The sequence below is a fragment of the Serinus canaria genome, chromosome 7 (assembly GCF_022539315.1).
Source record: "Serinus canaria isolate serCan28SL12 chromosome 7, serCan2020, whole genome shotgun sequence".
NCBI classification, from domain to species: Eukaryota; Metazoa; Chordata; class Aves; order Passeriformes; family Fringillidae; genus Serinus; species Serinus canaria.
Window position 1 is genome coordinate 22363947 of NC_066321.1, and position 26741 is coordinate 22390687.

General features: G+C 37.5%; 1 protein-coding gene across 1 annotated transcript in view; it reads right to left on the reverse strand.

The window, feature by feature from the left end:
* The window catches only part of TTN (titin), a 238989-nt gene that overhangs the window by 107212 nt on the left and 105036 nt on the right, over positions 1-26741 (reverse strand). The window contains exons 134-174 of the mRNA XM_050976633.1: positions 25611-25688; positions 25320-25394; positions 25023-25097; positions 24730-24816; positions 24148-24228; positions 23892-23981; positions 23582-23665; positions 22568-22659; positions 22260-22341; positions 21861-21938; positions 21563-21646; positions 21247-21330; positions 20683-21015; positions 19967-20041; positions 18948-19031; positions 18415-18495; positions 17693-17776; positions 16913-16996; positions 16641-16721; positions 15680-15760; positions 15101-15181; positions 14788-14898; positions 14530-14580; positions 13314-13394; positions 12016-12099; positions 11562-11684; positions 8857-10782; positions 7921-7928; positions 6818-6947; positions 6457-6570; positions 6088-6198; positions 5606-5737; positions 5266-5349; positions 4253-4336; positions 3114-3227; positions 2743-2853; positions 2352-2573; positions 2036-2134; positions 1706-1789; positions 1028-1111; positions 420-515 (exon numbers count right to left, since the gene is read on the reverse strand). Of these exons, the coding sequence (XP_050832590.1) occupies positions 420-515; positions 1028-1111; positions 1706-1789; positions 2036-2134; positions 2352-2573; positions 2743-2853; positions 3114-3227; positions 4253-4336; positions 5266-5349; positions 5606-5737; positions 6088-6198; positions 6457-6570; positions 6818-6947; positions 7921-7928; positions 8857-10782; positions 11562-11684; positions 12016-12099; positions 13314-13394; positions 14530-14580; positions 14788-14898; positions 15101-15181; positions 15680-15760; positions 16641-16721; positions 16913-16996; positions 17693-17776; positions 18415-18495; positions 18948-19031; positions 19967-20041; positions 20683-21015; positions 21247-21330; positions 21563-21646; positions 21861-21938; positions 22260-22341; positions 22568-22659; positions 23582-23665; positions 23892-23981; positions 24148-24228; positions 24730-24816; positions 25023-25097; positions 25320-25394; positions 25611-25688 (5823 nt within the window). The remainder of the gene's footprint in view (positions 1-419; positions 516-1027; positions 1112-1705; positions 1790-2035; positions 2135-2351; positions 2574-2742; positions 2854-3113; positions 3228-4252; positions 4337-5265; positions 5350-5605; positions 5738-6087; positions 6199-6456; positions 6571-6817; positions 6948-7920; positions 7929-8856; positions 10783-11561; positions 11685-12015; positions 12100-13313; positions 13395-14529; positions 14581-14787; positions 14899-15100; positions 15182-15679; positions 15761-16640; positions 16722-16912; positions 16997-17692; positions 17777-18414; positions 18496-18947; positions 19032-19966; positions 20042-20682; positions 21016-21246; positions 21331-21562; positions 21647-21860; positions 21939-22259; positions 22342-22567; positions 22660-23581; positions 23666-23891; positions 23982-24147; positions 24229-24729; positions 24817-25022; positions 25098-25319; positions 25395-25610; positions 25689-26741) is intronic.

Below are 26741 nucleotides of genomic sequence, written 5' to 3' on the forward strand. Positions count from 1 at the left end.
TGCAAAGCTAAGATCCTTGCTGATTAACTGTTTAGAAAAAGTCAGATGGTCTGTAGGAAGCACAATTGATCTGAAACCTGTGATCATATAACACCAGCAAATTATTGCTGGGGATTCTTTTCATTTGTAAGAACATGTTAAAGAGAGAAGAATTATGTTAAGGATAGAAGAATGTGTTAACTCGATTAAAATGGTTTTAATAATTTTTTTCCTGTAATTTTTGAAAAGAACCCATGTAAACACTGATAAAAAAATCATGATGGACTAAGCATTAGTGAGGCGCACCATTAAAATATAGTATATTAGAAAAGAAAAAAAAGACACAAAATTATAGTCTAAAAGCATGCTTTTCAAGGTTGATCAGTACAAATTTAAAAGATTGAGTTTCCACCACTATTTATGGCTTCAGATGATTATACCTTTAAGCAGATCTTTTGCCAGTTTAATATCTTCTTTTGGAGCAGGTGGCGGTGGTGGTTTCCGCTTTTCAGGGATCTTCTTCTCAGGTTGCGGCACTTTAAATAACATTAGGTAGATTTAGAATAAATTTCCTATGATGGTGGTTCTGAGAAGAGTAATGTACAAACCTAAAGACCACCATTTTCCATTTCCAGGGAAGCCAGTGAAAAAAATGTAATGGAATTAAATGGGAGCATGAAAGAGCCTTGGGTTACTGCTTCGAGGCATGCACAAAACACAAATATCCAGGCTGACTTTAAAAGGTGTGTTAATAACATGAGAACTAAAGTAGAAAACCAAATGATGGGAAGACTCTTGTGGACAAGAAACAAAATGAAAGCATTTCAAATAATCTTCAGGTTGTACTTGGAGTTAAATGATCAGAAATAATTTCCAGAACACAACAATGGGAGAATCACAGAAAGACCTACAATGCAGAGGTGACCTACAAGACACAGGCACAGGTGTGAAAAATGAGAGAGCAAGGAAAATCTGCACATGATGATGATGATGATGATGATGATGAAAGAAAGGTGTGTGGCAGCCTCTAGGGAAGTACTTTGTATACCTTCAACTGGTAAAGCTTCTTCAACTTCTACAACTGGAATTTCTTCTGCTTCTTCAGGCTCAATCTCCTTTATGATTTCATATTCTTTAAAGAATATTGACAACTCGTGTAAGTTTTCATTATAAGATTGTTTCACATGAACAGTTACACAGATACAACTAAGAGCAAATCTGCTTCAACAGACACAAATACATGTTAGGATAAGTAACCATTCTATCTGTTACCTTTGCAGCTAATGCAAGATTTTGAAAACAACTTTCTTTCTAAGCATAAGTGAAGACTGTGTGAAGGACAGAATTTTTTATGTATACAATATAAACTAAACATTAAATTTGGGGATGAGTTATCATAACAGGAAAGAATAAAAATGTCAATGCTCGCAGTAATTCAAGATTATACCAGCAACAGAAATACTAACTTTTGAGAGACTCCAATTTAGTGGGAATTTAATATTATCTTAAAAACAGACATATCCTATTCAGGAGCATATATTTTACTTCCAAATATGAAGATATACTAACAGATATAAGAAATATTGACTAGTTTAATAGAAAATATGAAGTGAACAACTTACAAACACCACAATGGGAGAAAAAGGAAAATGTCTACTTTAAAGCTTATACTCAGAAGAACAGGACAAAGGATTGTTCTTAGGGTAAAATCTATGGTGGCACAAACCTTCACTTGGTAGTGGTTCAGGTATTTTAGGAATAGGAACAGGTACTTTCTCCTCTGAGACAGGTTTCTTGGGTACCTCAGCCACTTTAAAGAAATATTAAGTTTCTTTTATTTTTGTGTATATAAATGTACATATGAAACATAAAAAGACAAAGACATCTAGCACACACAAAATCACAGTAACAGTGGCCATAACCATGAAAGACTGTGCTCCAGTCTTTCTCAAGGTAGGCTACATTCAAAAGACACTTATAGACTCAGTTATGAATAAAGAAAAGAGAGAGTATAGAAAACACTCATTCTCAGGAGGTGCCTCCTGGCAATATGTACCTTTGGTTGGAGGAAGCTCTGGTTTTTCTAATTGTGACTTTTGAGGTGTTGTAAGAGGCACTTTCTCTTCTGGGACTCTTCTCTCTTGCACTTCAGTTTCTTTAAAGATATTAGTAAATTTTAATTTTGGAATATTAAGACATATATACAAATAACAGCAAAAAGTGTAATGACTAAAAGGAGGAGGGCACACAAAACATGAAGAATGATAAATTTAAGCAGCAGATTATTTATCTGGCGATGTATACGTCAGTGAAACAAGGGGAAAGGTATTCAGAGAAGAGATAAGGAAACGCTCAGTCACTGATGTGTGTACCTTTAACTGAAGGAACTTTATGTTTTTTAAGCACAGGTACAGGTTCTGGTACTTTTGGCACAGCAACAGGCTCTGGTTTCTTGGGCACAGCCACAGGTTTTTTAGGCACAGCCACAGGTTTCTTGGGCACAGCCACAGGTTTCTTGGGCACAGCCACAGGCTTTTGAGGAACAATCACTGGCACCTCCTCTTCTGCCTCTTCCTCCTCAATCACCTCAGGCACTTTAAAGATATTAGATCTGTTTACTTGACTGAGCTTAATGTCATGCACACAGACAAAAGGAGAAAATGCTGCTCTCAGCCCTCCCACAGAGGGTAGGGGGGCACAGAACACGGAGCCCTGCAGCAATGGGCAGGCCATGGCAGGCTCTTGCAGGACACCAGCCTATACCTTCAGCTGCAGAGACTTCTGGCTCTCCAGGCTCTGCAACTGCTGCCACCTCTTCTGCTGCTTCCACCTCTTCCTCCTCTTCCAGGACCTCAGCTTCAGGCACCTCAGGCACTTCAAAGATATTAGTGCATTTCATTTTACACAGCTGAGAAGACAGGGCAAGAAGGAACAACAGCCAGGGCGACACAGACACAGAACATCACAGCAGCCACCTGAAACCCTCAGGCACCACGCAGCAGCACCCTTGTGCCAGCACACACAGCTGGACAGTCTCACTCAGGGAACACAGACAGGCCAGCAGAGGGTAGGACAAGGCTTAGGAGAAGAGGATTCAGTCTATTCTTTGCTAAGTTATCCATGGAGACAGGTACCTCTGGGTGCTGGAGGCTCTCTGGGTGCTTTGGCAGAGGGCACAGCTGGTTTTTCCTCACGAGCAGCCTTCCGGGGCACCTCGGGGGCTTCAAAGATATTAGTGGCAGTCAGTTCTGCACGTACAGCAGGAGGGTGCACAGTGACATGCAGACTGGAGGTGCACTCATGAACAGAACCAAAGGGGTCTCACAGCATCAGCCTCTCTCTCTCACTGGCTCACACACACAAACCCCTCCAGGGCACAGGCACAGAGGAGTGATGCCAGGCTGGAGAGGGAGCTGCTGTCTACACATAGCCTTGAGGGTGAGGTGTGAATTAGGGTACTGAGCAGCCTTTCCTCCCTTGGAGGAGAGCCTTTCATTCTCAGCCCTGCTGGGATCTGTCTCTTCTCTGAGCAACCTTAGACCACGTCTTATCTGTTATCACTCCTCATGAATCTGCTGGTGCTTTACATTCAGCAGTTTGGGCACTGACAGGATGAAGAACACAGTTTTTCTCATTTTTCCCCTACTTTTGCTGTTCTGTATATCCATTCTTTGCTTATGCTTTTCTTTTTTCTTTTTTTTTTTTTTCTGACTGATTTTCTTATCCGAAGTACCTGTCTTGCTTCACTTTCCAATTTACTGTACAGGCTGTGGCAACTTCCACAGCCTGTACAGTGCAATGGATTTTAAAATTATACTTTTTTATTATAAACCCTAAAAGTTTCAGCAATTTCTTTAAAACTTTCTTACACTGTCACTTCTTACTGCACTTGTGCATTGCTGAGTAAAAACAGGGTTTTTGTTTCAAAAGATTTATGTCTATTATATGCACTACCTGAGTCTGCCAGAAGAGCCACGCAGACTTTTGCCCATTTAAGATAACAACTTTGGGTAGCCATATGAAAAACTTATGATTAATTGCTAAAAGTTTTAATAGCTACTGATTCAGAATATGACAGCCATGTAGTAAAATCAAAATACATTTCGAGTTGTTTATACAAAATGCTACATTTTCAATTTCCTAACTGATACACAGCACAGAACATGGAAATTTCAGGAAATCACCAATGAACAGAACAACAAGAGACATGGGAAATAACATGTAAGACAATGGGGACAGTCTCATTTGGACTGATGCACAAAGCCACAGGTACCTCGAACTGCTGCTGCTTCTGGCGGTTTGGGCACAGTTACAGGTGTAGGCTCTTCCAGAGCACCTTTCTTGGGCACCTTGGGAACTTCAAAGATATTAGTGTGTTTTAGTTTGGTGGCCACAGCAGATGGCTATGTAACAATAAAGCAACCAGGAGTAAATGCACACGGGCTTTTTTGAGAAAGTGCTGTGGTTACATTCAGCCATCAGCTCTGCTTTGCTTCCAGCCTGGGGAATGACCAGGGTGTCCAAGACATCCCACAGGGGATGGGAATTCTGTGTGGCCTTTGTTTCTTGGTCAGGATGGAAAATATATCTGGCTTCTTAGTAACAGGTGATCAGATATTTGTTTGTGGAATCCTAGTGCATTTGTGTATCAGCCAATATAATTCACAACTACTTTGTCATTGTCATATGGTTTTTAGGAAATAACATTTGATTTATCATCACCATCTTTTTTTCCCCCCATCAATTATTTGCATTCTTTACACCTTCTCTTAACCTTTTATATTCCACATTTCCTTTCATTTTAATTCTGTTGTAGAAATATATATACTTCTTGTACTCTCTTCCCGTATTGGTTCTATTAATGTGTTAATAAGATAATCACTAGATATATCCAGTCCTTTGCCAGAAAAAATTCCTCATGTACATTGGCATTATCTTAAAGAGCTAGAGAACTTATTCTGTTGCTGTCATCTTTTAGAAGCTTCAGGGATGAATGTTTTCTTTTTTAAACTTAAATACTTATTTTCAGGCTCTTCTTCAGAAAAACATGCTATTCTGTTTAAACTAAACAGTCAGCAAATGCTATTTCTTAAACTTTACTATAAGTTCAGTAGAGATATTTTTTCAAGGAATTAAATCAAGTTTTTCTGCCCTGTTTTTGACACTTCACATTGCACTTCATATTTGTTAGGCACCTATTTCTGATCACCATCAAAACATTAGTTAAACTGAAGTCCAGGAGAGCATGTTTTTTTTTCTAATGATGATACTAATAGTGACCTGTACCTTTGGCTGGTGGTGGTTCTGGTTGTTTGGGTACTGCAACAGGCACCTTTTCTTGTGGGACAGCTTTCTTGGGCACCTTGAGCACTTTAAAGATATGATTGCATCTTAATTTCACAGTTAAATTAGTAGGAAAGATCATAACACTCAATCAAAGAGTTTAGATATTTCTAAGCACTGTAAAGTTCCTCTAGTGACTGGTTGGTTAGTCATGCACAAAGATTGGTCCAGAAGAGGTTAAGGGTCAAGGACAAACAACAAATCTTACACAAAAGAAGGGATAACAAATGAAAATATTAATCAAGGAAGTAAAATAAAAAGCACCTCTCTCCAGAAGATATACCTTTAGCTTGAGGAGGTTCTGGTTTCTTTGGCACAGCCACAGGTTCTGGTTTCTTGGGCACAGCCACAGGTTTTGGTGGAGCGACCACTGGCACCTCTTCTTCTGCCTCTTCCACCTCAATCACCTCCGGCACTTTAAAGGAATTATACCCATTTATTGACTGAGCTTAAGGTCAGCAAACAGGCAGATGGCAAAGCAGGAAAGGAGGAAAGTGAACCCTTGACTGACTACCAGGTTGTCCTCTTCAGCCAATCACTTCTGCTTAAGGTGGACAAGCTACAAAGAGCCCAAGTACGGGCTCATTGAGAGGGGGGCTTCTGGAAAACCCCACCCTCTCTTGTGGGGAGTGTGCAGACACACAGAGATGCAAAATGACAAAATGCTGCTCTCAGCCCTCCCACAGAGGGCAGGGGGGCACAGAACCCTGAGCCCTGCAGCAATGGGCAGGCCATGGCAGGCTCTTGCAGGACACCAGCCTATACCTTCAGCTGCAGAGACTTCTGGCTCTCCAGGCTCTGCAACTGCTGCCACCTCTTCTGCTGCTTCCACCTCTTCCTCCTCTTCCAGGACCTCAGCTTCAGGCACCTCAGGCACTTCAAAGATATTAGTGCATTTCATTTTACACAGCTGAGAAGACAGGGCAAGAAGGAACAACAGCCAGGGCGACACAGACACAGAACATCACAGCAGCCACCTGAAACCCTCAGGCACCACGCAGCAGCACCCTTGTGCCAGCACACACAGCTGGACAGTCTCACTCAGGGAACAGACAGGCCAGCAGAGGGTAGGACAAGGCTTAGGAGAAGAGGATTCAGTCTATTCTTTGTTAAGTTATCCATGGAGACAGGTACCTCTGGGTGCTGGAGGCTCTCTGGGTGCTTTGGCAGAGGGCACAGCTGGTTTTTCCTCACGAGCAGCCTTCCGGGGCACCTCGGGGGCTTCAAAGATATTAGTGGCAGTCAGTTCTGGACGTACAGCAGGAGGGTGCACAGTGACATGCAGACTGGAGGTGCACTCATGAACAGAACCAAAGCGGTTCTCACAGCATCAGCCTCTCTCTCTCACTGGCTCACACACACAAACCTCTCCCACCCTCTCCAGGACAGAAATTTCAGGAAATCACCAATGAACAGAACAACAAGAGACATGGGAAATAACATGTAAGACAATGGGGACAGTCTCATTTGGACTGATGCACAAAGCCACAGGTACCTCGAACTGCTGCTGCTTCTGGTGGTTTGGGCACAGTTACAGGTGTAGGCTCTTCCAGAGCACCTTTCTTGGGCACCTTGGGAACTTCAAAGATATTAGTGTGTTTTAGTTTGGTGGCCACAGCAGATGACTATGTAACAATAAAGCAACCAGGAGTAAATGCACACGGGCTTTTTTGAGAAAGTGCTGTGGTTACATTCAGCCATCAGCTCTGCTTTGCTTCCAGCCTGGGGAATGACCAGGGTGTCCAAGACATCCCACAGGGGATGGGAATCCTGTGTGTGGTCTTTGTTTCTTGGCCAGGGTGGAAATGCAGAAAATATATCTGGCTTCTAACAGATGATCAGAGATTTATTTGTGGAATGCTAATGTATTTGTCTATGAGCCATGTCTCAAAAATGACTGTTTTAGTCAGTCTGTGTTGGTTTAGTCAGTCACTGTCATATTTTTACTTGTCACTTTATCATTACTATTTTTATCCTTCAGGTTGACTTCATCTTTCTTTTTCTCTGTCTGCATTTTCCCCCTCTTCCATCACCTCTCATATTTTTCCTCTGTCATCCCCTGGCTTTCATTCTAATCACCAGATGTTGCTTATTACTCTTTCCCCTTATATAAATTTCAATTATTTAAATAATTTTATCATCACTTTGAGGTGGTACTTCACTTGAGGAATGTCTTTGTATTTCAGATGGAGAGAATCTGATGGCAGAGGGAATGTTTTTCTGGCCAGAGCTTGGGAGTTCTGAAGGAAATTAAGTGATGCATCACTGCATCAATGGACAGTGTCTTCGGTTTAATGTGTCTTTACTAATTATTTTGTATTTCAATAATAAATGCCATTTTAAAGGCTCACTGTCTTACATGCTGACAGTGACTTTACAGATCTTTTATGCTATTTATACAAAGTAACATCTTTGCAAATCCCATAGTTGAAAATGTTAACGTATGACCTGAATACAGAAAAATTAGAAATAACAATTTAAAGAAAATATTCTGCTCTGTAATACAGATACGTAGAGATATTTGTGATTATTATGCTCTATGTAAATTGCTACTCTCTGCTAAAATCTTTAGCTTCTGTCTATTTTGTCTTTCCTCACAGAATCATCTAGGTTGGAAAAAAATTTTAGAATCATCAAATCTAACTGTAAATATAACACTGCCAAGTCCCACTAAACTATGTATGAAGCAATCCCTACTAATAATGTGAACAATTCTTTATGAACTCATTCTCTTTATGAACTCCTTCTCTTGCATAGGACTTTGGCTTTTTTTTTGTAGAATGATAAACAGAATATGAATTTATCATATCTGCTTGATTTGACATAAACCCAGCATACCAAAAGTTTGGATAGTTTAAGTTGAGGAAATATTTCACACCCCTTCACTACAATTCATATTTGGTACATCTCTCCCACATTTTTGATATCAGAGTATACAGTGAAAGGTCAATTTAAACTGAGATTAATTTAAAATAACCCTAAAAAGCAAATAACACCCTTTCTTATGATGATAATAGTGGTGATATGTACCTTTAGGAAGTGAAGCTTCTGTTTTTTTAGATAGAGCTGGGGGCACTTTCTTCTCTGGAACAGTCCTCTCAGCCATCTCAGGCACTTCAAAGATATTAGTACATTTCATTTTACAGTTACAATAAAACTCAGTATTAAATACAAAGACTGAAACACAGAGGACAACAGACATGTTTTGAAGTAATAATTTAGCACACACTCATACTCAGTGTGAGTATCATTTAAAACAGATCAAAAACGACAGAACAAAAGAGGTTAAAATAATACTTAAAAGAAGATTCAGTGTGATTGTCATGTGTTCATGATAACACATAACTTTGACTGATGTAGGTTTTGTATTTTTCAGGAACAGCTAGAGAAATTTTCTTTTCTGGGACAGCCTTTTGGGCATTGCATGTTCTTTGAAGATATTAGTACCTATTAGTTACGTATGTCAAGCTTTAAAACGAGCAGCGAAAGAACAAACTCGAGGGTAGGAAAAGAGATCCTATGCACAAGAGATACCTTTGGACTGTGCAGCTGCTCGCTTTTTAGCAGCAACAGGCTGCTCCTTCTTGGCCACCTTGGCTGCTGGTGGTGGTTCCTCCGGTGCCAAAATGAGCTCTGGCTCTCTAGATGCCACTTCAGGCTTTGGTTTTCGAAGGGGTGTAGAAGGCTCCAGGTTTTGGGGTTTTAAAACAGTTTCTGGCTCCTCAGACACCATGACAGGTTCTGGCACAACAGGCTTTGATTTTCTGGACACTGCAGTAGACCTTGACTTCTGGAAATCTGCAGCAAACTCTGTTTCTTCAGCTGCTACAAACTCTGTTTTTTGGACCTGCACAGAATGTTTTGTTTTGGGGGGCACCACGACACGCTTTGATTTTTGAGTTAATTCAACTGTCTCTGACTCCTCAGACACCACCATGACCTCATATTCCTCAGGAGCCAAAAATGGTTCTGGTTTCTGGGATTCTAGAACCGGCTTTTGTTCTGGGGGCTTCACACCATATTTCAGTTTTTGGGGTGGCACATCAGGCTGGGGTTCCTCGGGTACCACAACAAACTCTTGTTTCTCAAGCACTACAACCTGGGTTAGTTTTTGGGATTCCACCATGGGCTTCTGTTTTGGGGGCATCACGCCATATTTTAATTTTTGGGGCTGTAGATGAGGCATGGATTCTTCAGGTGCCACAACAAATTCTTGTTTCTCAAGCACTTCCACATGTGCTACTTTTTGGTACTCCACAATGGGCTTCTGTGTTTGGGGCATCACACCATATTTTAGTTTTTGGGGTTCTACATGGGGCAAGGACTCCTCAGGAACCACAACAAACTCTTGTTCTTCAAGCACTTCCACATGTGCTAGTTTTTGGGATTCCACAACGGGTTTCTGTTTTGGGGGTGTCACACCATGTTTTAGTTTTTGGGATGCCATATCAGGCTTGGATTCCTCAGGCACCACAACAGACTCTGGTTCCTCAGGCACTATAACGCGCTTTGGTTTTTGGGATGCTACAACAGGCTTCTGTTTTGGGGGCATCACGCCATATTTTAATTTTTGGGGTTCTACATGAGGCATGGGTTCTTCAGGTGCCACAACAAATTCTTGTTTCTCAAGCACTTCCACATGTGCTACTTTTTGGATTTCCACAATGGGCTTCTGTGTTTGGGGCATCACGCCATATTTTAGTTTTTGGGGTTCAGCATCAGGCTTGGGTTCCTCAGGTACCACAACAAACTCTTGTTTCTCAAGCACTACAACCTGGGCTAGCTTTTGGGATGTCACATCAGGCTTGGGTTCCTCAGGCACCACAACAGGCTCTGGTTCCTCAGGCACTATAACGCGCTTTGGTTTTTGGGATTCTACAGCAGGCTTCTGTTTTGGGGGCATCACACCATGTTTTAATTTTTGGGGTTCTACATGAGGCATGGGTTCTTCAGGTGCCACAACAAATTCTTGTTTCTCAAGCACTTCCACATGTGCTACTTTTTGGATTTCCACAATGGGCTTCTGTGTTTGGGGCATCACGCCATATTTTAGTTTTTGGGGTTCAGCATCAGGCTTGGGTTCCTCAGGTACCACAACAAACTCTTGTTTCTCAAGCACTACAACCTGGGCTAGCTTTTGGGATGTCACATCAGGCTTGGGTTCCTCAGGCACCACAACAGGCTCTGGTTCCTCAGGCAACACAATATGCTCTGTTCTTTGGGATGCTACAACAGACTCTGATTTTTGGTATGTCAAAACAGTCTCAGGCTGCTCAGATGTCAGAACATGCTCTAGTTTTTGAACTGCCTTGACAGGCTTTAGTTTTCGGGCCACTCCAGCCACTTCTGGTTTCTGTGGTTCCACCTCTTGAGGCTTTGGTTTTGCACGTCCTGCAATGGACTTTGGTTCTTGAGGAAGTGGAACAGGTACTTTCTTTTCTGGCAAAGCTGTCTTGGTTGCTTTATGTACATAAAAGATATTAGTTCTAAATTTAACAGCTGGACCGACAATCATACCAAAATTAAGCCAACCATAAAACATAAAAAGACAGTCATGATGAAGTATTAAAAACATATCGGGTATCAACCATTTATGCTGGCCTTTCAAATGATGATTATGGAACATTTTGGCTTTTCTCTTTTCTCTCAAGAGCACATACACACACTCCGCCTCACACAACTCATGCTCCCATGTGGAAGTACACACATCCACTAATAATATAACTTAAGATATAAGTAAAAGCCATGATAATTGTCAACAGAATGGACAAGACAAAAGATATTAATTGCACTGCAGGCAATCAGCTGAAGATTCTTTCAAGAAACAGCAGTGATGGCATCTAGCTTTTCTTGGTGGAACTTCTGGTGTTTCAATTAAATGGATAAATTCTCCTCTTAGCTACTAGAATGGCCACTTTGTTTTCTTCTCCGACTATAACTTTTAAGTTATTAGCTGTGGTGGTTTTCTTGAACCCAAGCAGATAGAATAGCAAGAATATGCAAAAATAGTAAGAAGAACTGAAGTAGAATAATAGTAAGAATAACATACAGGCAATTCAGACATCTAATATTTGCTACTAGTTTTTTTTCCAAAACAACCATGTGTGTCTATTTCACACATGTATGTAGATAAATAGAACAAGCAGAATTTAGGATTTCAGGAAACAGAAGGCTTGGATAATTACAATGTTAAAGAAAAGAGGAAAAACATTACTTTTGTTATTAGTGTTGAGATTTACCTTCCTTTGGTGGGAGTTCTGGTTCTTCAGGTGCAGCCACTGGTTCTGGGACAACCACAGGTTCTGGCATTTTTTGCACAGGTATTTTCTTTTCTGGAACAACTTTCTTCGGCACCTCTGGTTCTTTAAAGATATTTGTTTGTTTTAATTTCAGGAATTTAAAGAATAGGGATTAAAAAGACAATAATAGCACCAAAGGAAAAAAATAGCTAACAGCAAAGCCCACCCTTATAAACCATTTGGTTGTTTGTTTTTTTTTCATATTGCTTTACACACACTGTTAGTAGCCACTGTCACTGGGAGCTATTCACAAAGGAAGAAGACACACAGTCTGTAACACTTATAAATATTATATGAAGTACACAAAAAAGCTGCTAACACAAACGTAAGAAAGATAATATTTAGAGAAAAAGATAAATGTTTGTGTGCAGTCTTATTACTGTTGAACATATACCTTTGGCTGGTGGAGGTTCTGGTTTTTTAGGAACTTCAATGTGTATTTTTTCTTCTGAAATCACTTTCTTGGGCACCTCAGGCACTTTAAAAAAAGCAGTTAATTTTATTTATGTATGTCTGCAGTGTTCAGACATTAAGAAAAAGTAAATCTCAGGGACTTCAAAAGCATGAGTGGTTTTAGATGTGAATATGTAATTTCTCCTTTCCCTAGAGAAAACTCTCTCTGCTGCCTCACTGAGTTACAGATGCAAAAACTACGATTGCAACAACAAAAATCTTTTATAAGACATTAACTGTAAAAGTAAATTACCATGATGTTAAAATGGTACTATAGAAAATTAAGGGGTTTTCTTTCCCTGCATAAAATTTTAGTCACTGGATGTTCTGGTTTCTTTGATTCTTTAACTTAAACCTCTTGTGGGACCAGTTCCTTTGGTACCTCAGACATTTGAAAAACAGCAATAACTTTATACTGTCAGAATTTCATAAACACTAAAGCATAACAAGAAGATCCAGGTATCTCTAGCTGGTATCACTTGTGAGGTTTCAGGCACAGCAACTTTGATTTTTTTGTTCTACATCTACTTCCTTGGGTCCTTCAGGCCCTTTAGGAAACAGATTATTTTCAGTGATTGTACAGAGTTTTACAGTTATGTTCAAAACTTTTCAGTAGAAATTGCCAAGGTTCTTAATAAAACCTCTGATTTAACTTGTTTATTGTTTTAAGGTTATTTTATATCCCTGTAAAGCCTCAGGAAACACCTCAGAGTCTTCTGGAGTTTCTTCTTCTACATCAGATTATTTTTCCATTTTATTCAAACATCTCCCAAATTTCTATTTGACTGAGACTGACATTGTCTGTTTTGTATTCCTTGCCACAATTCTTCTATGTGTGATGACTTTTTGGTATCAATTTTTTTGTCTCTGCACACGTTTTCTTCTGTATTAGACATATCTATCACTCATTCTATGCTCTCTTTTGGGACTAGTGTTTCCTTGTCAGCCAGGACTATTTCACATCAAAGAGGCCCTCTTTTCTCCTCTTCTCTTAAGATTCCTGCTTTTGTTCTCAAGTGTCAATCTCATTTCTGCTCAGCTACATCAATATTTCTAACACAAACACACTGGTACAGATTACAACTATGATTCAAGAGAGAAGAATTTTAAACACAGCAACATATCTAGAAAAATATGGACACAGGAAAACACAAACAAGCAATCAGATAACTAATCTGCACAATCAAGATAGAGGTGTTTTTCCTCTTCCAAATTTTAGTTTTCTGTAGTAAAACATACCTTTGGCTGGTGGTGGTTCTGGTTTTTTAGGAACAGCAGTGGGCACTTTCTCTTCTGGAACTTTCTTGGGCACCTCTGGCACTTTAAAGAAAACAGCATTCATTTTTTAAAATTAAAGCATTTAAAATATGTACATTGTAAAGTAGAAAGAGGGTCACAAGAAGCATATCCGAAGGAAAGATACAAAAAGAGAGATGTCATGCAAAAAGCATTGTATACTCTTACATACTAATAGGATTTTGATAAATGAGTTTTGCTATAAACTCTAATGCTCAAGAGAAAAATCTCCTCTGAAAGACACTATTATTGACATATAAGCTTATGTAGTGTTACCCCTGGTATTTTAGACATAACAGTATTTATTGATTTCTTAGGTAACTTGCACTCTTCAAAGACATTAGCGTAGTTTTTAAAATTACAAGAATTAAACATTCAATACAGAGACGTAAGACAAAACACATTGATATATAAGGATGTGACAAAACACATTGATATATAAGGATGTGACACAACAAGCAGATGGATAAGGATGCTTTGACAACAGTTACAACTTCTGAGAAGTCTTCATGGTTCTACCCCTCTGGCAAAGAGTAAGTTGGAAGTGACTTTGCTTGGGATCTGTTGTCAAGCAGTTTTAGATTTGCTGTGCCCCCCATAAAGATGAGAACAAGCTAAAGAAGTCATGGCAAAAATTGAACTTCAACGAAATGCCTTTTAAATGTCATCCACAACAGCTCCCCCCTGATGCTTGGCAGTACAATGTGACAGTGACTAGGGTGGGAGAAGCTGTGCTGCCTGACTGTGGTTAATGCCACTCAGACTGCCAGTTCAGACAGACCTTTAAATCACCTGAATGAATTCTAACAGCTGGTTTCTGTGCAAACTCTACTTCCATTCAAAATGAAATCAATTGACCCCTAAGTTGAACATGAGCAATGTGAAACAGAGGGATAGGATGTACCTCTTGCTAGTGTACGATCAAATTTCTGAGGTTGTACCCATAAAGTGAAAACGTTCTGTAAATCTCACTGCATGTTAACACAGCTGGAGCTTTCCTTATTTCTAATCCCTGTCACTGCCTTCTGATACAATTGCTGGGTTATTCTTGGGTGGAATAAATGGATCAACTCAACTAATTTTTAATGCTTTGACAGCAACAGTTCAAGGGACAGAAGAAACTTGTAGAAAAATAATGAAAGGATATGCTGACCTATACCTTTGGCAGCTTCTGGCTTTTTAGGCAGTTTTTCTTCAGGAATAATTTTTTAGTTCAGACACTTGAAAGCTATTCGCTGATTTTGATTTTATGACTTAAACACAACTTAAGAAACAGAAAATGGGACATATACAACATAAGTGCCACAAATCTGACATGAGGACCATGAATTGTTAAACCAGAAACTATGTAAGAAACAGAAAAAAGTAAAGATGCTTATCAGTGAAAAACTTCAGTTCTACCAGGCTCTCAAAGTACCTTTAGATGGTGGAGATTCTGGTCTTTTAGGCACAGGAGTAGGTTCTGGTTTTTTAGGCACAGCAATAGGTACTTTTTCTTCTGGAACAGCTTTCCTAATGGCTGCAGGCACTTTAAAGATATTAGTTCAATTTAATGAGAGAAAGACATGTCATGAAAAATCTCAAATCTTTCATATAAGTAAGGTACTGAAAGAACTAATACAAATATGAATTATGCTGAACAAGGACTAAACCACAACCTGAATAATTTAATTTTCCTGGAGTTCAAGACTTAGCAAATTGTAGGAAGAGGTGATGAAGAAGTCATATACCTCTAGATGGTGGAGCCTCCTCCTTCCTATGAACAGTAGAAATTTCTTCTTCTATGTGAATCTCCTCATAAACTTCATGTACTTGAAAGATATTAGTTTAAACACTTAAATTAACTTAGATTATCTTCAGAAAACAAGACAACATGTTAGATAAATAACAAATATAATCAAATATTCAAGCTCCTCTGAAGACATACAGGTTTATTTTATATCCATGTGCAAAATTAGGATGCTTTTAAATAAGGTGGGAAAAACCCCTCACTGACCTGACCTCTGCAGTTTGTCAGAAGAGAGACGTGTGGTGTGTCCTAAACTGAGCTGAATGAGTGCAGAAATAGGCCCTGTCTATTTCAGTTCTCTCACTTTTTCTTTATTTTTTTCCCCCTTTGGGCTGATCTCAAGTAGCACTTAAATTTAGGAACAACTACAGGCAATAATTTTTTAAATTACTTATTACTGTTGCAAGTCACCAAAGCTGTTAAGTAAACTCTAGCTCATGATAAACAGAATGCTCCCAAAATAATTTATGTGCAAAACCATGTTTTTTATTCTTCAAATCAAACTTAAAATTTCTTATACCTGTAAAGTGTGAAGGTTCTTCTTTAGGTACAGCAGGAGGTATTTTTTCTTTGTGGACAGCTTTCTTTCGTACTTCAGGAACTTAAAAATATTGGTTTATTTTAGAAATTTGCATTATGAAATAATTAATACAGTTTTGTAAAAAAAAAATTAAATCTACTAGAACAACAGGAAAAAGATGTAGTATTGACATGGGAATAAAACTTAACAACTTCACCTGCTGGAGTCTGTTATTTTTCTGACTCCTATTATTTATGGTTCTGAATATGCTCTTCTCTGAAAAGATAGTAGGGGTTTTTTTTATCTTTGGGTTTTTGTTTGTTTGTTGGTGGGATGTTTTTGTGTGAGTCTGTATGTGTGTGTTTAAGGACTTTTGGCACTAAAAAGAGTTTTCTTTTTCAAAATTTCAAAATTACCCATAAAAGAAAGGCAAAAATCCAGTTCAATTAACTAAATTTTAGGCTTCCAACATGTATAGAGCTCTTCAGTTCTGGAATCATGTAACAAAATTATGTTTCTATTAAAAATTTTGTGGCTTCCTCTTTTGTCCCGATTTAAAGCTGTTTCTTAATCTTGACTTGCTTTAAGCCCTTATGACTACTAAGAGTCCTTTTGCAAATAAGCTTCTCTCACAACCTTTTAGATTTTATTCCAATATATTGTCAGAGAAAGTATTTTGAGAAATAGAACATGAGACATGAAGTTGAAAAAAAAATGAAAATAATCCCTGAATCTCCTGCCTACTAAACTTCTGTGCCTAATTTAGTCTTCCTAAATTTCAAAGTGTGGCAGAAAGTACCAATCTGTTTAAGCAACTACTTGTAGGAAAAAAATAAAAACCAACTGTAAAGTGTCTCTAGCATGAAGTTGTGTTGTTTAAGAAAAACAAGCAAGCTGTGTTTCTCACTTGGTATCTCACTTTCACAAGAGGTTAGAGAGGGTTAATTTGGAGGAAATGTACCTTTAGCTGGAGGAGCTTCTTCTCTAGGTACAGCAGCAGGTATTTTCTTAAGTGGGACAGTTTTCTTTGTCACGGCAGATACTTCAAAGATATTAAAGTTTTTAAAGAACATTATAATACATTCAGTGTAAGTAGCAAAGACAGACACATAGCATCTAAATAAACATTAGAATGAAAACATTAAATAACAGATTAGCACACAGATGGGATGATGAAGATGAATAATTTGTAGGAATATGGTGCTTTACAGATTGCTTGAAGAGTTGGTTTACCTTTAGCTGCTGGAGTTTCTGGTTCACTAGGAGTAATAAAAGGCATCTTTTCTTCTGTTGGAACTTCTCCATAACCTTCAGGTTCTTTAAAGATATTAGTTTATTTTACACATTTTAATATTAGTTACAAGACAGGAGTAGAAAGATAAAATAAAAACATGCAGAAATGCATAAGGACAAAGAGCTGTTTGAGCATAAGTTATTTAAATATCTTTCAGCCTGATCATTGACTTACTACTGCTAAAAGTTACCATTCCCAATTAGAAATATATATGTTTACAGAAGTATTTAATTTTATTTTCTAGTTTCTTAGTCCTGTGTATTAGATAGAATTTGGAACTGAATTTCTTATGCCTTCGTTTGGAGCTGACTATCTCCATTGCAACTCAAAAATAAGGTGTTGCTCAGGATGGCTCTTAAACCCCTGCCTACTTAAGTTCATTTCTTTGCTCCAGTGTGACTCAAGTGCTTCCTGAATCAGAAACTTAGTTTCTCTTCTATTTATGTATCTTTTTCACATTATTAAAGGAAAAAAATACAGCATTTTTAAAATGCTAAACTCCATTTAAGCATTTAGCGTAAGGTTTTAAATTTGAAGTTTTAAAATGCTGAATTATATCTAAATTTGTGGACTTAGATGGTCTGAAAGAGATGGATATAAGCCTCTTTTAAATAGTTTTCAAAATGAAATAAAATTAGCTCATATTTTACAGATAATATAGAGCATGACTTGATATATTCTCTTCAATTTACTCTTTGGTAGATGAGTCATTGATGTACCTTCATAAACAGGAGGCTCCTCTTCTCTAGGGATAATTGTGGGTACTTTCTCTCCAAGGACAGCTCTCTTATGAAACTCAGGAGCTTCAAAGATATTAGCTTTTTTTAGTAACTTCAAAGTAATTTTCAACTTTTAATATCCCAAAATGAAATAAACCCAGAAAACTATGTAGTTTTGAGGTCTTGGAAACTTTTCAAGGATTAAGTATGATACAGTTCTAGAACTGCCTTCCTGGAACAAGGAACTATATGAAGAAGAAGAAATGTATGGTTCCAGCTCTCAAAGAGAGAGCCCTTTGCTTTCCTTACTGCACTGCACTGCTCTTCCTTCTGCTTGGTGTAACAGCTTTAATAGCCTGAACTTACTGGCTCTTGCCCTATTACATCTTTAACCAATATCATGCCCTGTGTATTGGTTTCAAAACCCCAGTTTAAACTAAACTCACAAGTATATTATAAATAGGAAAGCACTGAAGCATTACATCCTGGTGTTGTAAGCAGCAGCACCTCCTCAGCATGTTTTCATTCATAATTCAGTGATTTGCTGCCTAGCACATATTTGAAATGTTTGCCCCAGAGTTTGGGATTTATCACTGAGATTTCAATCTCCACTTAGAGACCGCAGTGGTGTAAAGAATATGACAAGTTTTAGTGATGTTAGCTGGGGAAAGATGGCACAAATATTTCCTTTCCATAAAGTCTCATATCAAAGGCTCCTTTACCTTTCACTGGTGGAACTTCTATTTCAGGTGTACGTGCAGGTTTCTTTTCCTCAGGGACAGGTCTTTTGAAATCATCTGGCCCTTTAAGATATGATTTACTTTTAGGGCTTTCAAAGATACTTGAAAGAGGTTAGAAAGAAGAAGAGCAAGTCTAGCAAGGAAGATTATTGAAATATCAAAGAATTAAATCCTTCCTGAAAGAACATTAATGTTAATTTTGAAGATTAGACAAAAGAATAACATATTAAAAATAAATTCTTGAAAGATTCCTTTCCAGAAGAAATAAAGATATTATTTCTTTCTGAACTTTTTTTATGTACAAGTTGATGACAAAACACACATTTTTCAAGTTACTCTAACATGTTTTCAACAAATGACTTGAAACCAACAGACAAAAAAGACTCAATGACAAACAAATGAAAAGAGACCCACTGTGGGGACATAAAACATGTACATATTTCTCAACAGATAATGAGGACAAAAGACTGAAATTAGAGTTCATGTTTCACAAGGACAATGAAGAGGAAGTATACCTTTAGCTGGCGGAGGCATTTCCTTTTTAGGAACAGCAGGTGGTACCTTCTCTTTTGGAACAGGTTTCTTTGGCACTGCTGGCACTTTAAAGACATTGGTAGTTTTTTTTTAAGAAGTTTGCAATATGAGTGTTATGTAAGAATAGAAGTTAAACAAAAATCAAACAGTACAAAGAGTAAGAAAACTTAGCAAAACAGAAAAATATTTCTTAAAAACATAAATACATGTTGTAGAAAAGAGACCACCTATCTGGACTATTTTGCTTGGATTAATGCAGCCAGAGTTTCAGTATTCAGTAAAAGAAAAGCACTCCTGTTGTTGGGTAAATTTTGAATAGGGATAAGCCTTAACAATTAGGTTTCAGGTACTATCTGCTCTAATTGATGGCAGCTGGGAATATGGTAAGGTTGCAATTTCCTGTCAAATAACTCCAAGCTTTGCTGTAAAAGCAAACAAGCAAACTGATCCACCTTTTCCCACTGACTTCATTCTGACAATTCATATGAGAAATAACTATAAAAGTTAGCATAAAATGAATTCCTGGCAAATTTAGTGCTATGAACAGAAAATTACAGAAATAGTGCAGCAACTTCTTTAGTGCAGTAACTTCTCTAGCACTCACTGACAACTGAAATTCATGACACTTATCTTTCATAAAGCCTGATACAGAGAACACCTATTAAGATATCTCACACTCCAGCACACCATTGGGTTACAAAAAGTTCTAGGTTTTCATGATTCTGCAGGAAACTAGATCTTTAACCTTTAGCTTTAAAGTATCACTTACGTTGTGATGGCAAAAATTAAATTAAGGTACTAACTTCATTACCTTTGTCTCCAGGATGTAATTTGTTTGATTTTTTTTCGTTAAAGAAATAATTTTTTTTTAGTAATCTGTCTTTACCAGTACTGTGAAAGAGTCTAGCAGTCAAATGAGAATAGGTAAAGTACTGGATTTGGGGATTCAGAGACTCATGCAGAAGGCTGTGTTTTCAAATTTATCTGATGGATGATGTACCTTTAGCTGGTGGAGCTTCTTTTTTAAGAGCAGGTACTTTTTCTTCTGGCAGAGGTCTTTTGGGCAACGCAGGCACTTTAAAAAATATGTCATTATGGATTAAAAGTTATTTATGAAGAAGCACACATAAAGAGAGCAAGCAGAGCAATTACTCATTTGTAGAGGAGCCAAATCATAATTCATGCAGAAAGAAGGGAGCAGTCATCTCAGAATTCTTGAGTAATGAAATAAGAAATATTAAAGTACATCTATTTGGTATAATGTAGATGCACTTCCTGTTTGGTGTGAGGGATCCTATGACCATAATAAATTTAAATTATGGGAAAGAAGGTTCTACATGAATATGTTGAATAATATCTTTAAAACTTATATCTTTAAAACTCAAAGGAGCTGAACTGGACAAAAAAATTAAATATTAATGGATAAAAAGTAATTCAGGTTGAAGCTGAATTACATCAGAAGATTAACATTTTCTCTGCTTGTGTTATATATGTCTACTAGTTCTCTCCTGGGCAGTCAGATAGGGAGCCCTCCCATTTTACAGGGAAGGAAGGAAGCACTAGGATAGAGACAAACTTTGAGTGGATTTACCATTACCAGCAACAGACACACATAGGACTACAAACAAGGCAAAACATAAATAAACACCCACAGGAGGCTTAAGCAGCAACTGAAAACTCACCACACTATGAGAACAAAGTCATGACTTGATTTACCTATAGCTGGTTTGGTCTCATAAGCCTCCTCATACACCTCCTCATATTTCTCATAGATCTCTTCCTTCTCCTTAAACTCATACTGTTCATAGACATCTTTCTCCTCAGCCTCCACTTCATATTCCTGTTCCAGAATTTCCTTATACCCCTCAGGTTCTTCAGGCTCCTCGTAGGCCTCAATTTCTTCGGCTTCCTGAATCTCCTCAAACTCTTCAATGCCTTCATATGTCTCATATTTCTCATATTCTTCATAGGCATACTCATACTTCTCCACCACAGATGCAGGAGCAGGGACTTTTTCTTTCCGTACAAGTTTCTTGGATACTTCGGGCACTTTAGAAACAGCATTATTGTTACTACCTGACAATTACTTAAATTTATTTTTTTTTTTACAGTTAGCCAAGATAATTGACAAAGAACAGAGAATATGCATGACAACCTCAAGCATAAGTTACATTAAATTATAAAACTATGCTTTTGAAAAAAAATATATATATAATAAAAGATTTTAGAATGAAGAGGGAAAAAAATTTTTGGGAAAAATAAGAGGAAATATACCTGTACCTTTGGTTGGTGTTGGTTCTTTGGGTTTGGGCACAACAGCTTGCACCTTCTCTTCTGCCACAGCTCTTTTACGCACCTCCACGACTTAAAAGATACAGATTTTTTTTTAGCAACTTAAAAACAACAAATCACCTCAGAGCAATGTAAGCAGAAAAGCACAAGAAACAGAGCTTTATGGTTCAACAACACAAACATTGAAAATGAAGAGTTTAAACATGAATTCAAACAAAGATCTTGTACAACAGAGACAAAAGTTAGGAAGAAGAAGGTCAAGGGTATTCCTAGCATAAATATTAATTATAAGGAGGACATATACCTTTGGCAGCTGGAACCTCCACTTTTTCAGCGGGAGCAACCAGCACCTTCTCTTCAGGAGCAACCTTCTTAGGCAGCTTGGGCACTTTAAAGATAAAACCTAACTTCAGTGTACTTTTGCACAATTTTTAAATGGACAGAAAGACAGAAGTTTATGAACAACAGAGCAGAAACGTGCAAACAAATACTATAGTGACAAATACAACACAGGAAAGAAATACTTCAGTGTCCCTTGCTAAACTCAGCTTGGATCAAGAATATTGTCAGTTAACCATAACAGCATTTACAATCTGCAGTACCTTTGGCTGATGGAGCTGGCACCTTTTTAGGAACAGGTTCTTTCACTTCAGGAATGGGTTTCTTAGGCATCTCAGGCACTTTAAAGACATTTTGTTTTAAGAATGTCATCCACCAGTAGTATGAGAAAGAGAACAGAAAACATGTACAAAGAGACATAATAAGAACCGCTCTGCAGAATATATTTTTAAAAGATGAAACAGAAATTTAAGCAAAAGACTTTGCACACACAGGCAGACTTCTTGAGCAACTCAAATAGTTTTAGAGTTTTTTTTGTGCTAGGAATTTGACAGGCACTCTGAGATAGCAATACAGAAATGCAGCAGGGACACAAAGCTAACATAAATAACAAACAAACTAAACAGAGACACTGAATAACAACACATTGTTAACTTATGCACCTTTTGCTGGAGGAAGCTCCAGTTTCTCAGGTGGAGGTACAGGTGTTTTTTCCTTTGGGACAGGTTTCTTAGGAATCTCTGGCTCTTTAAAGATATTATTTTGCAAACACGTGTTAAAATTGCTTTTGGAACAGTAAAAATGTGGACATGGAAACAAGATAAACACATAGAACAAGACCACAAACTCCCCCCAAAACACATACAAGAGTTCCATAAAACTTAGAACAAGAAATAGAGATGAATTTTAATGAACACAAAAGATGCCATGGGTGACTTGCAAGAAAAGATCATGTACCTTTTTCTGGTACAATTTCCTCTGGAATAAATTCCTCTTCTTCTTCTTCAGGAACAAAAATGGGAACCTTTTCTTCAGACACAATTTTCTTTGCAACTTCAGGCACTTTGAAGATATTGTTTTAAGAACTTTACTTTCATGACATCACAAAGAAAAATCCATAACATAAACCACAAAGACACCAACTTTAAAGCAACACAACAAATAGAAATAAAAACTAGGGGAAACTACTGGGTGTTTTTAACTCCCTGAAAACAGCAATTTGTAATTGGGTTGCAAGTCTTATATGAGGACTAGCACTTTTGCCCAATTTTTAGTTTCACAGTGTCATTGCAAACAGAAAATATTAGCAAGATATGCTACAAATCACAGTTTAAAAAGATTGTTAGCATTAAGATTTTTTACATAAAGACCTTTCAGTGTCTGCTTTTTTTTTTCTTTTTTTTTTTTCTTTTTTTTTTTTTCCTAAATTACTCAGCTGCTGAGGTAGAATATGCTTGGCATCCAACAGTGGCCTTTGCAATAGTCTACCTCCACTTTGAATTTCACATTTAGGGTATAGGATCTGGTTATTAGTACGATCAGGGATAAATTATTGTTATTTTTGTATAATTTTAGCTAAAACACTTGAGAATCTAGCTTGTTCTAAAGATACATGTAAGACTGATCTCCCTAAATTAAAGAATTCCCAGGTAAAGTGCCACAAAATTTAATTTCAGCCATTTTGTTTAAAGAAAATTTAAATTACGTTAGAAATTATTTCTGGATGACAATATCACAAGGAATTATTTCATTCCCAGTAATCACTGAAAGTGGAAAAAAGCAGATCATTCAAGGCCTGATTCTCAGCTGGCTGCAGTCAGTAACAGAACAGACCAGCCCTGTCTGAGCCCTAGCACTGCTCACTGCAGGGAAACAGCAGGACCTGAGTGCACATGGGTATAAATTGAATGCTGAAATTAGGTTCCACTGAAATACAAAAGTAAGAGGGAGAGGAGTTGTCTGCATACATCACAATGTGAGATACCTTTAGCTGGTGGAGTTTTCTTTACTTTAGGGACTGCAACAGGTACTTTTTCTTCTGGGACAGCTCTCTTGCGCACCTCTGGCACTTCAAAGATATTGTTTGGATAAGAAATTGGTAATTGCTTTTAGAGCATCACAACTACTAAAACTACAGAACAAAGTCACAAAGACCAGAAAGAAGAAGAAGAAGAAGAAAACTCCTCTCAAAAGGTTAATTGAGGTTTATACCAAGCTTAAAACAATCACTGGAGATGAAGATCTATTAATGAATTGAACAAAGCTCTCATAATCTTCAAGAATCAATGTTGTACCTCTTGCCGGCATCTCTGGAACCTTTTCTTCTTCTTCTTCAGGAACAAAAATAGGTACCTCTTCACTGGGACGTCTTGGTACTTCTGGCACTTTAAAGATAGTTTTTAATTGTAGAAAACTTAGACACAACTTACACAGAAGCTAAAGCAAGAACATTTGTCACACACTGCTAAAACACTGCAGTTAAATTCTAACAACAAATACACAAAACCAAGAACAAGCATTATCCACATGTTCAGCTATAGGAAGCAATACCTTTGGCTGGTGGAGGCTCTGGCTTTTTATGTACAGGGACAGGTACTGCCTTTTCTGGAACCTTCTTGGGCACTTCAGGCACTTTAAAGACATTTTTATTTAGGGAATTAATTTTCAATGTAACATAAAACCTAGTAAAAAGATAACTGTATATCTGATATTAAGATAACTACACAAATAGGGTAAAATCTAGCCATGTGATGAAAAGTCAACATCGATTTTATCCAAAGATTTATGCACAGATGTAAACTTACAAATATACAGGGACCACAGACTGGTATGGTAAGGCTAAGGGGGAAGTCTGGCTGTTTAGGTAAATTTTTTCTCTTTTGGACGAGCTGTTTTTGTAGCAGCAAGCCCTTTAAAAGATTTAGGTATGTAAGATCCAAAAGACAGAGGCAATACAAAACACAAAGACATTTTCAAAGAGGAGAATAAGGATAGACCCCATGCCTGACAAACACAGACACAACAGTGTCAGACAGTTCAGGGAGTGGTTCAAACACATCAGGCTGAAGAATCTTCTTACAGAGAGGAAGAAACAAAAATAGAATCACACAGTTGAACCAGAAAATAGCATACCTTTGGCTGGTGGAGGTTCTTCCACTTTTTTAGGCACTGGGACATGTACCTTCTCTTCTGGCACAAGTTTCTTTGGTACTTCAGGCACTTGAAAAAATATTATTGTAGCTTAAGAATTTAATTTTTGAGCCATAAGGTAAAGAACATTGATATGAATCAATGAAGTTGTGTGACAAAGAAGAATTGTCAAGAATAGAAGACTCTTCAATCTACATCATGTATCAAAAAGGACTGACTTTTAAATTATTTTTTTTAATAAAACATTCAGACAAGAGCTATATCAAGTTATATACCTTTGGCTGGTGGAACATCCTTCTTTTTTGGTACAGGAACAGGAACCTTCTCTTCTGGCACAGGCTTCTTTGGCACTTCTGGAACTTAGTAAGATATTATTAAATATTGAGCTTGGCATGAAGATCAAAACAACATGACATACAAACCAGTCACACTAAAACAATTCAACACAAACAAAAAGAACCACAGCTCTTAAGAGTAACAATTCTTTTTCTATCCTCGTTTGTAACACTAGTGAGAAGATAAAGGAATGCTAGAAGATCTTTCTGATCACAGATAAAGACAAGTGCATGTACCTTTAGCTGGGGGAGCTTCCTTCTTCGGCACCTGGACTTTCTTTTCAGGTACAGGTTTCTTTGGCACCTCAGGCACTTCAAAAACATGATTTTGGTTAAAAAAATAAACCAAAGCTACTCAAAACAGAAATGAAACAAAAACAACAGCAACACAAATATTTCATGTAAAGAACCCTCTCCAAAAAGAACAGAAAAAAGTAATAAGCAATTTTTAGGGCAATTAAGGCATCTGAAAATAATGTGAATTACATATTCAGAGGATGCCTTCTAATGTAAAGAGATTATATATACCTTTTGCTGGAGGAGGTTCTTTTTTCTTCAGAATAGGTATTTTTTCCTCTGGAGCAGGCTTCTTGGGAACCTCAGGCACTTGAAAGATACCATTAATGTTTTAGGTATTTACTTCCATAACAACAGGAACGTAAAGTGCAAACAAACACCACAAATATATTCTCATGCAAACAAACATCACATACTCAAAAAAAACCAGCTATGATCTAAAAAGATTTTATCAATAAGACAAAATAAAACAACAAACTCATCATGTTAGCTGCTATTATGTCCATTCTCCCTGCTTAGCCATGGAGACCATCAATAAAAATGTTTTCAACTTCAAGGGCTTTTTTGAAAGAAGAAGATTAAGAAGATTAAGTCAGAGACATTCAGTCCATTTTTTGAATCAGCTATTAAAAACATGTTTCCAATGCTTGTCAGGCATGTAATAGGTTGCATCTGATCATATTCTTTTATATATATTAAATATAAATTGCTGACTTCACTTTCTTCCTGAAAAATTTTCAAGAGCTTTCTAAATGCCAAAAACCCAAGCACATCTAGTTTATCAACAGACTTACTTCAAGGACAGAACTGTCCATTATAAGTACCCAGCAGTTTATACCACAATTTGTTGGGTAAATGAAATGCTTTTCAAAAAATCCCTTTACTCCTCTGAAATCCACAAACTTTTCCTTTAACTGCAGTGAGACAAAGGTTTCAACTAAAACGTATCTAAACTTTTGTTTGTCCTCCAAACCCCAGAAATGTCCATATAAATTTTACAATGACAGGAGAATAATTTCACTGGCTCTGAGCATAATGAAGAAAGTTTGGAGTACATATGAATTAAACTTAGCTGCTATGAGAGATTAAATGGAAATTTCAGCCAACACTGATCTCCCTGTTCAGGACTAACCTGACTTTTGCAGTGTACAGCCTCATCTTTTCTCATGTTTATGACAAAATTTCCACTGCAAACAATGTTAGATATAATTTTGACATTTATTAATTAGTCAAATAAAATTCTGAACTTCTTTGATGGAAAAAAACCACTAAGGAATGATTTGGATCAGGACTGGAAATGATACTCTTAGATGATTGTAAAATTTTGGAAAATCAGATATACATGGTCTGTATCTTTCTATT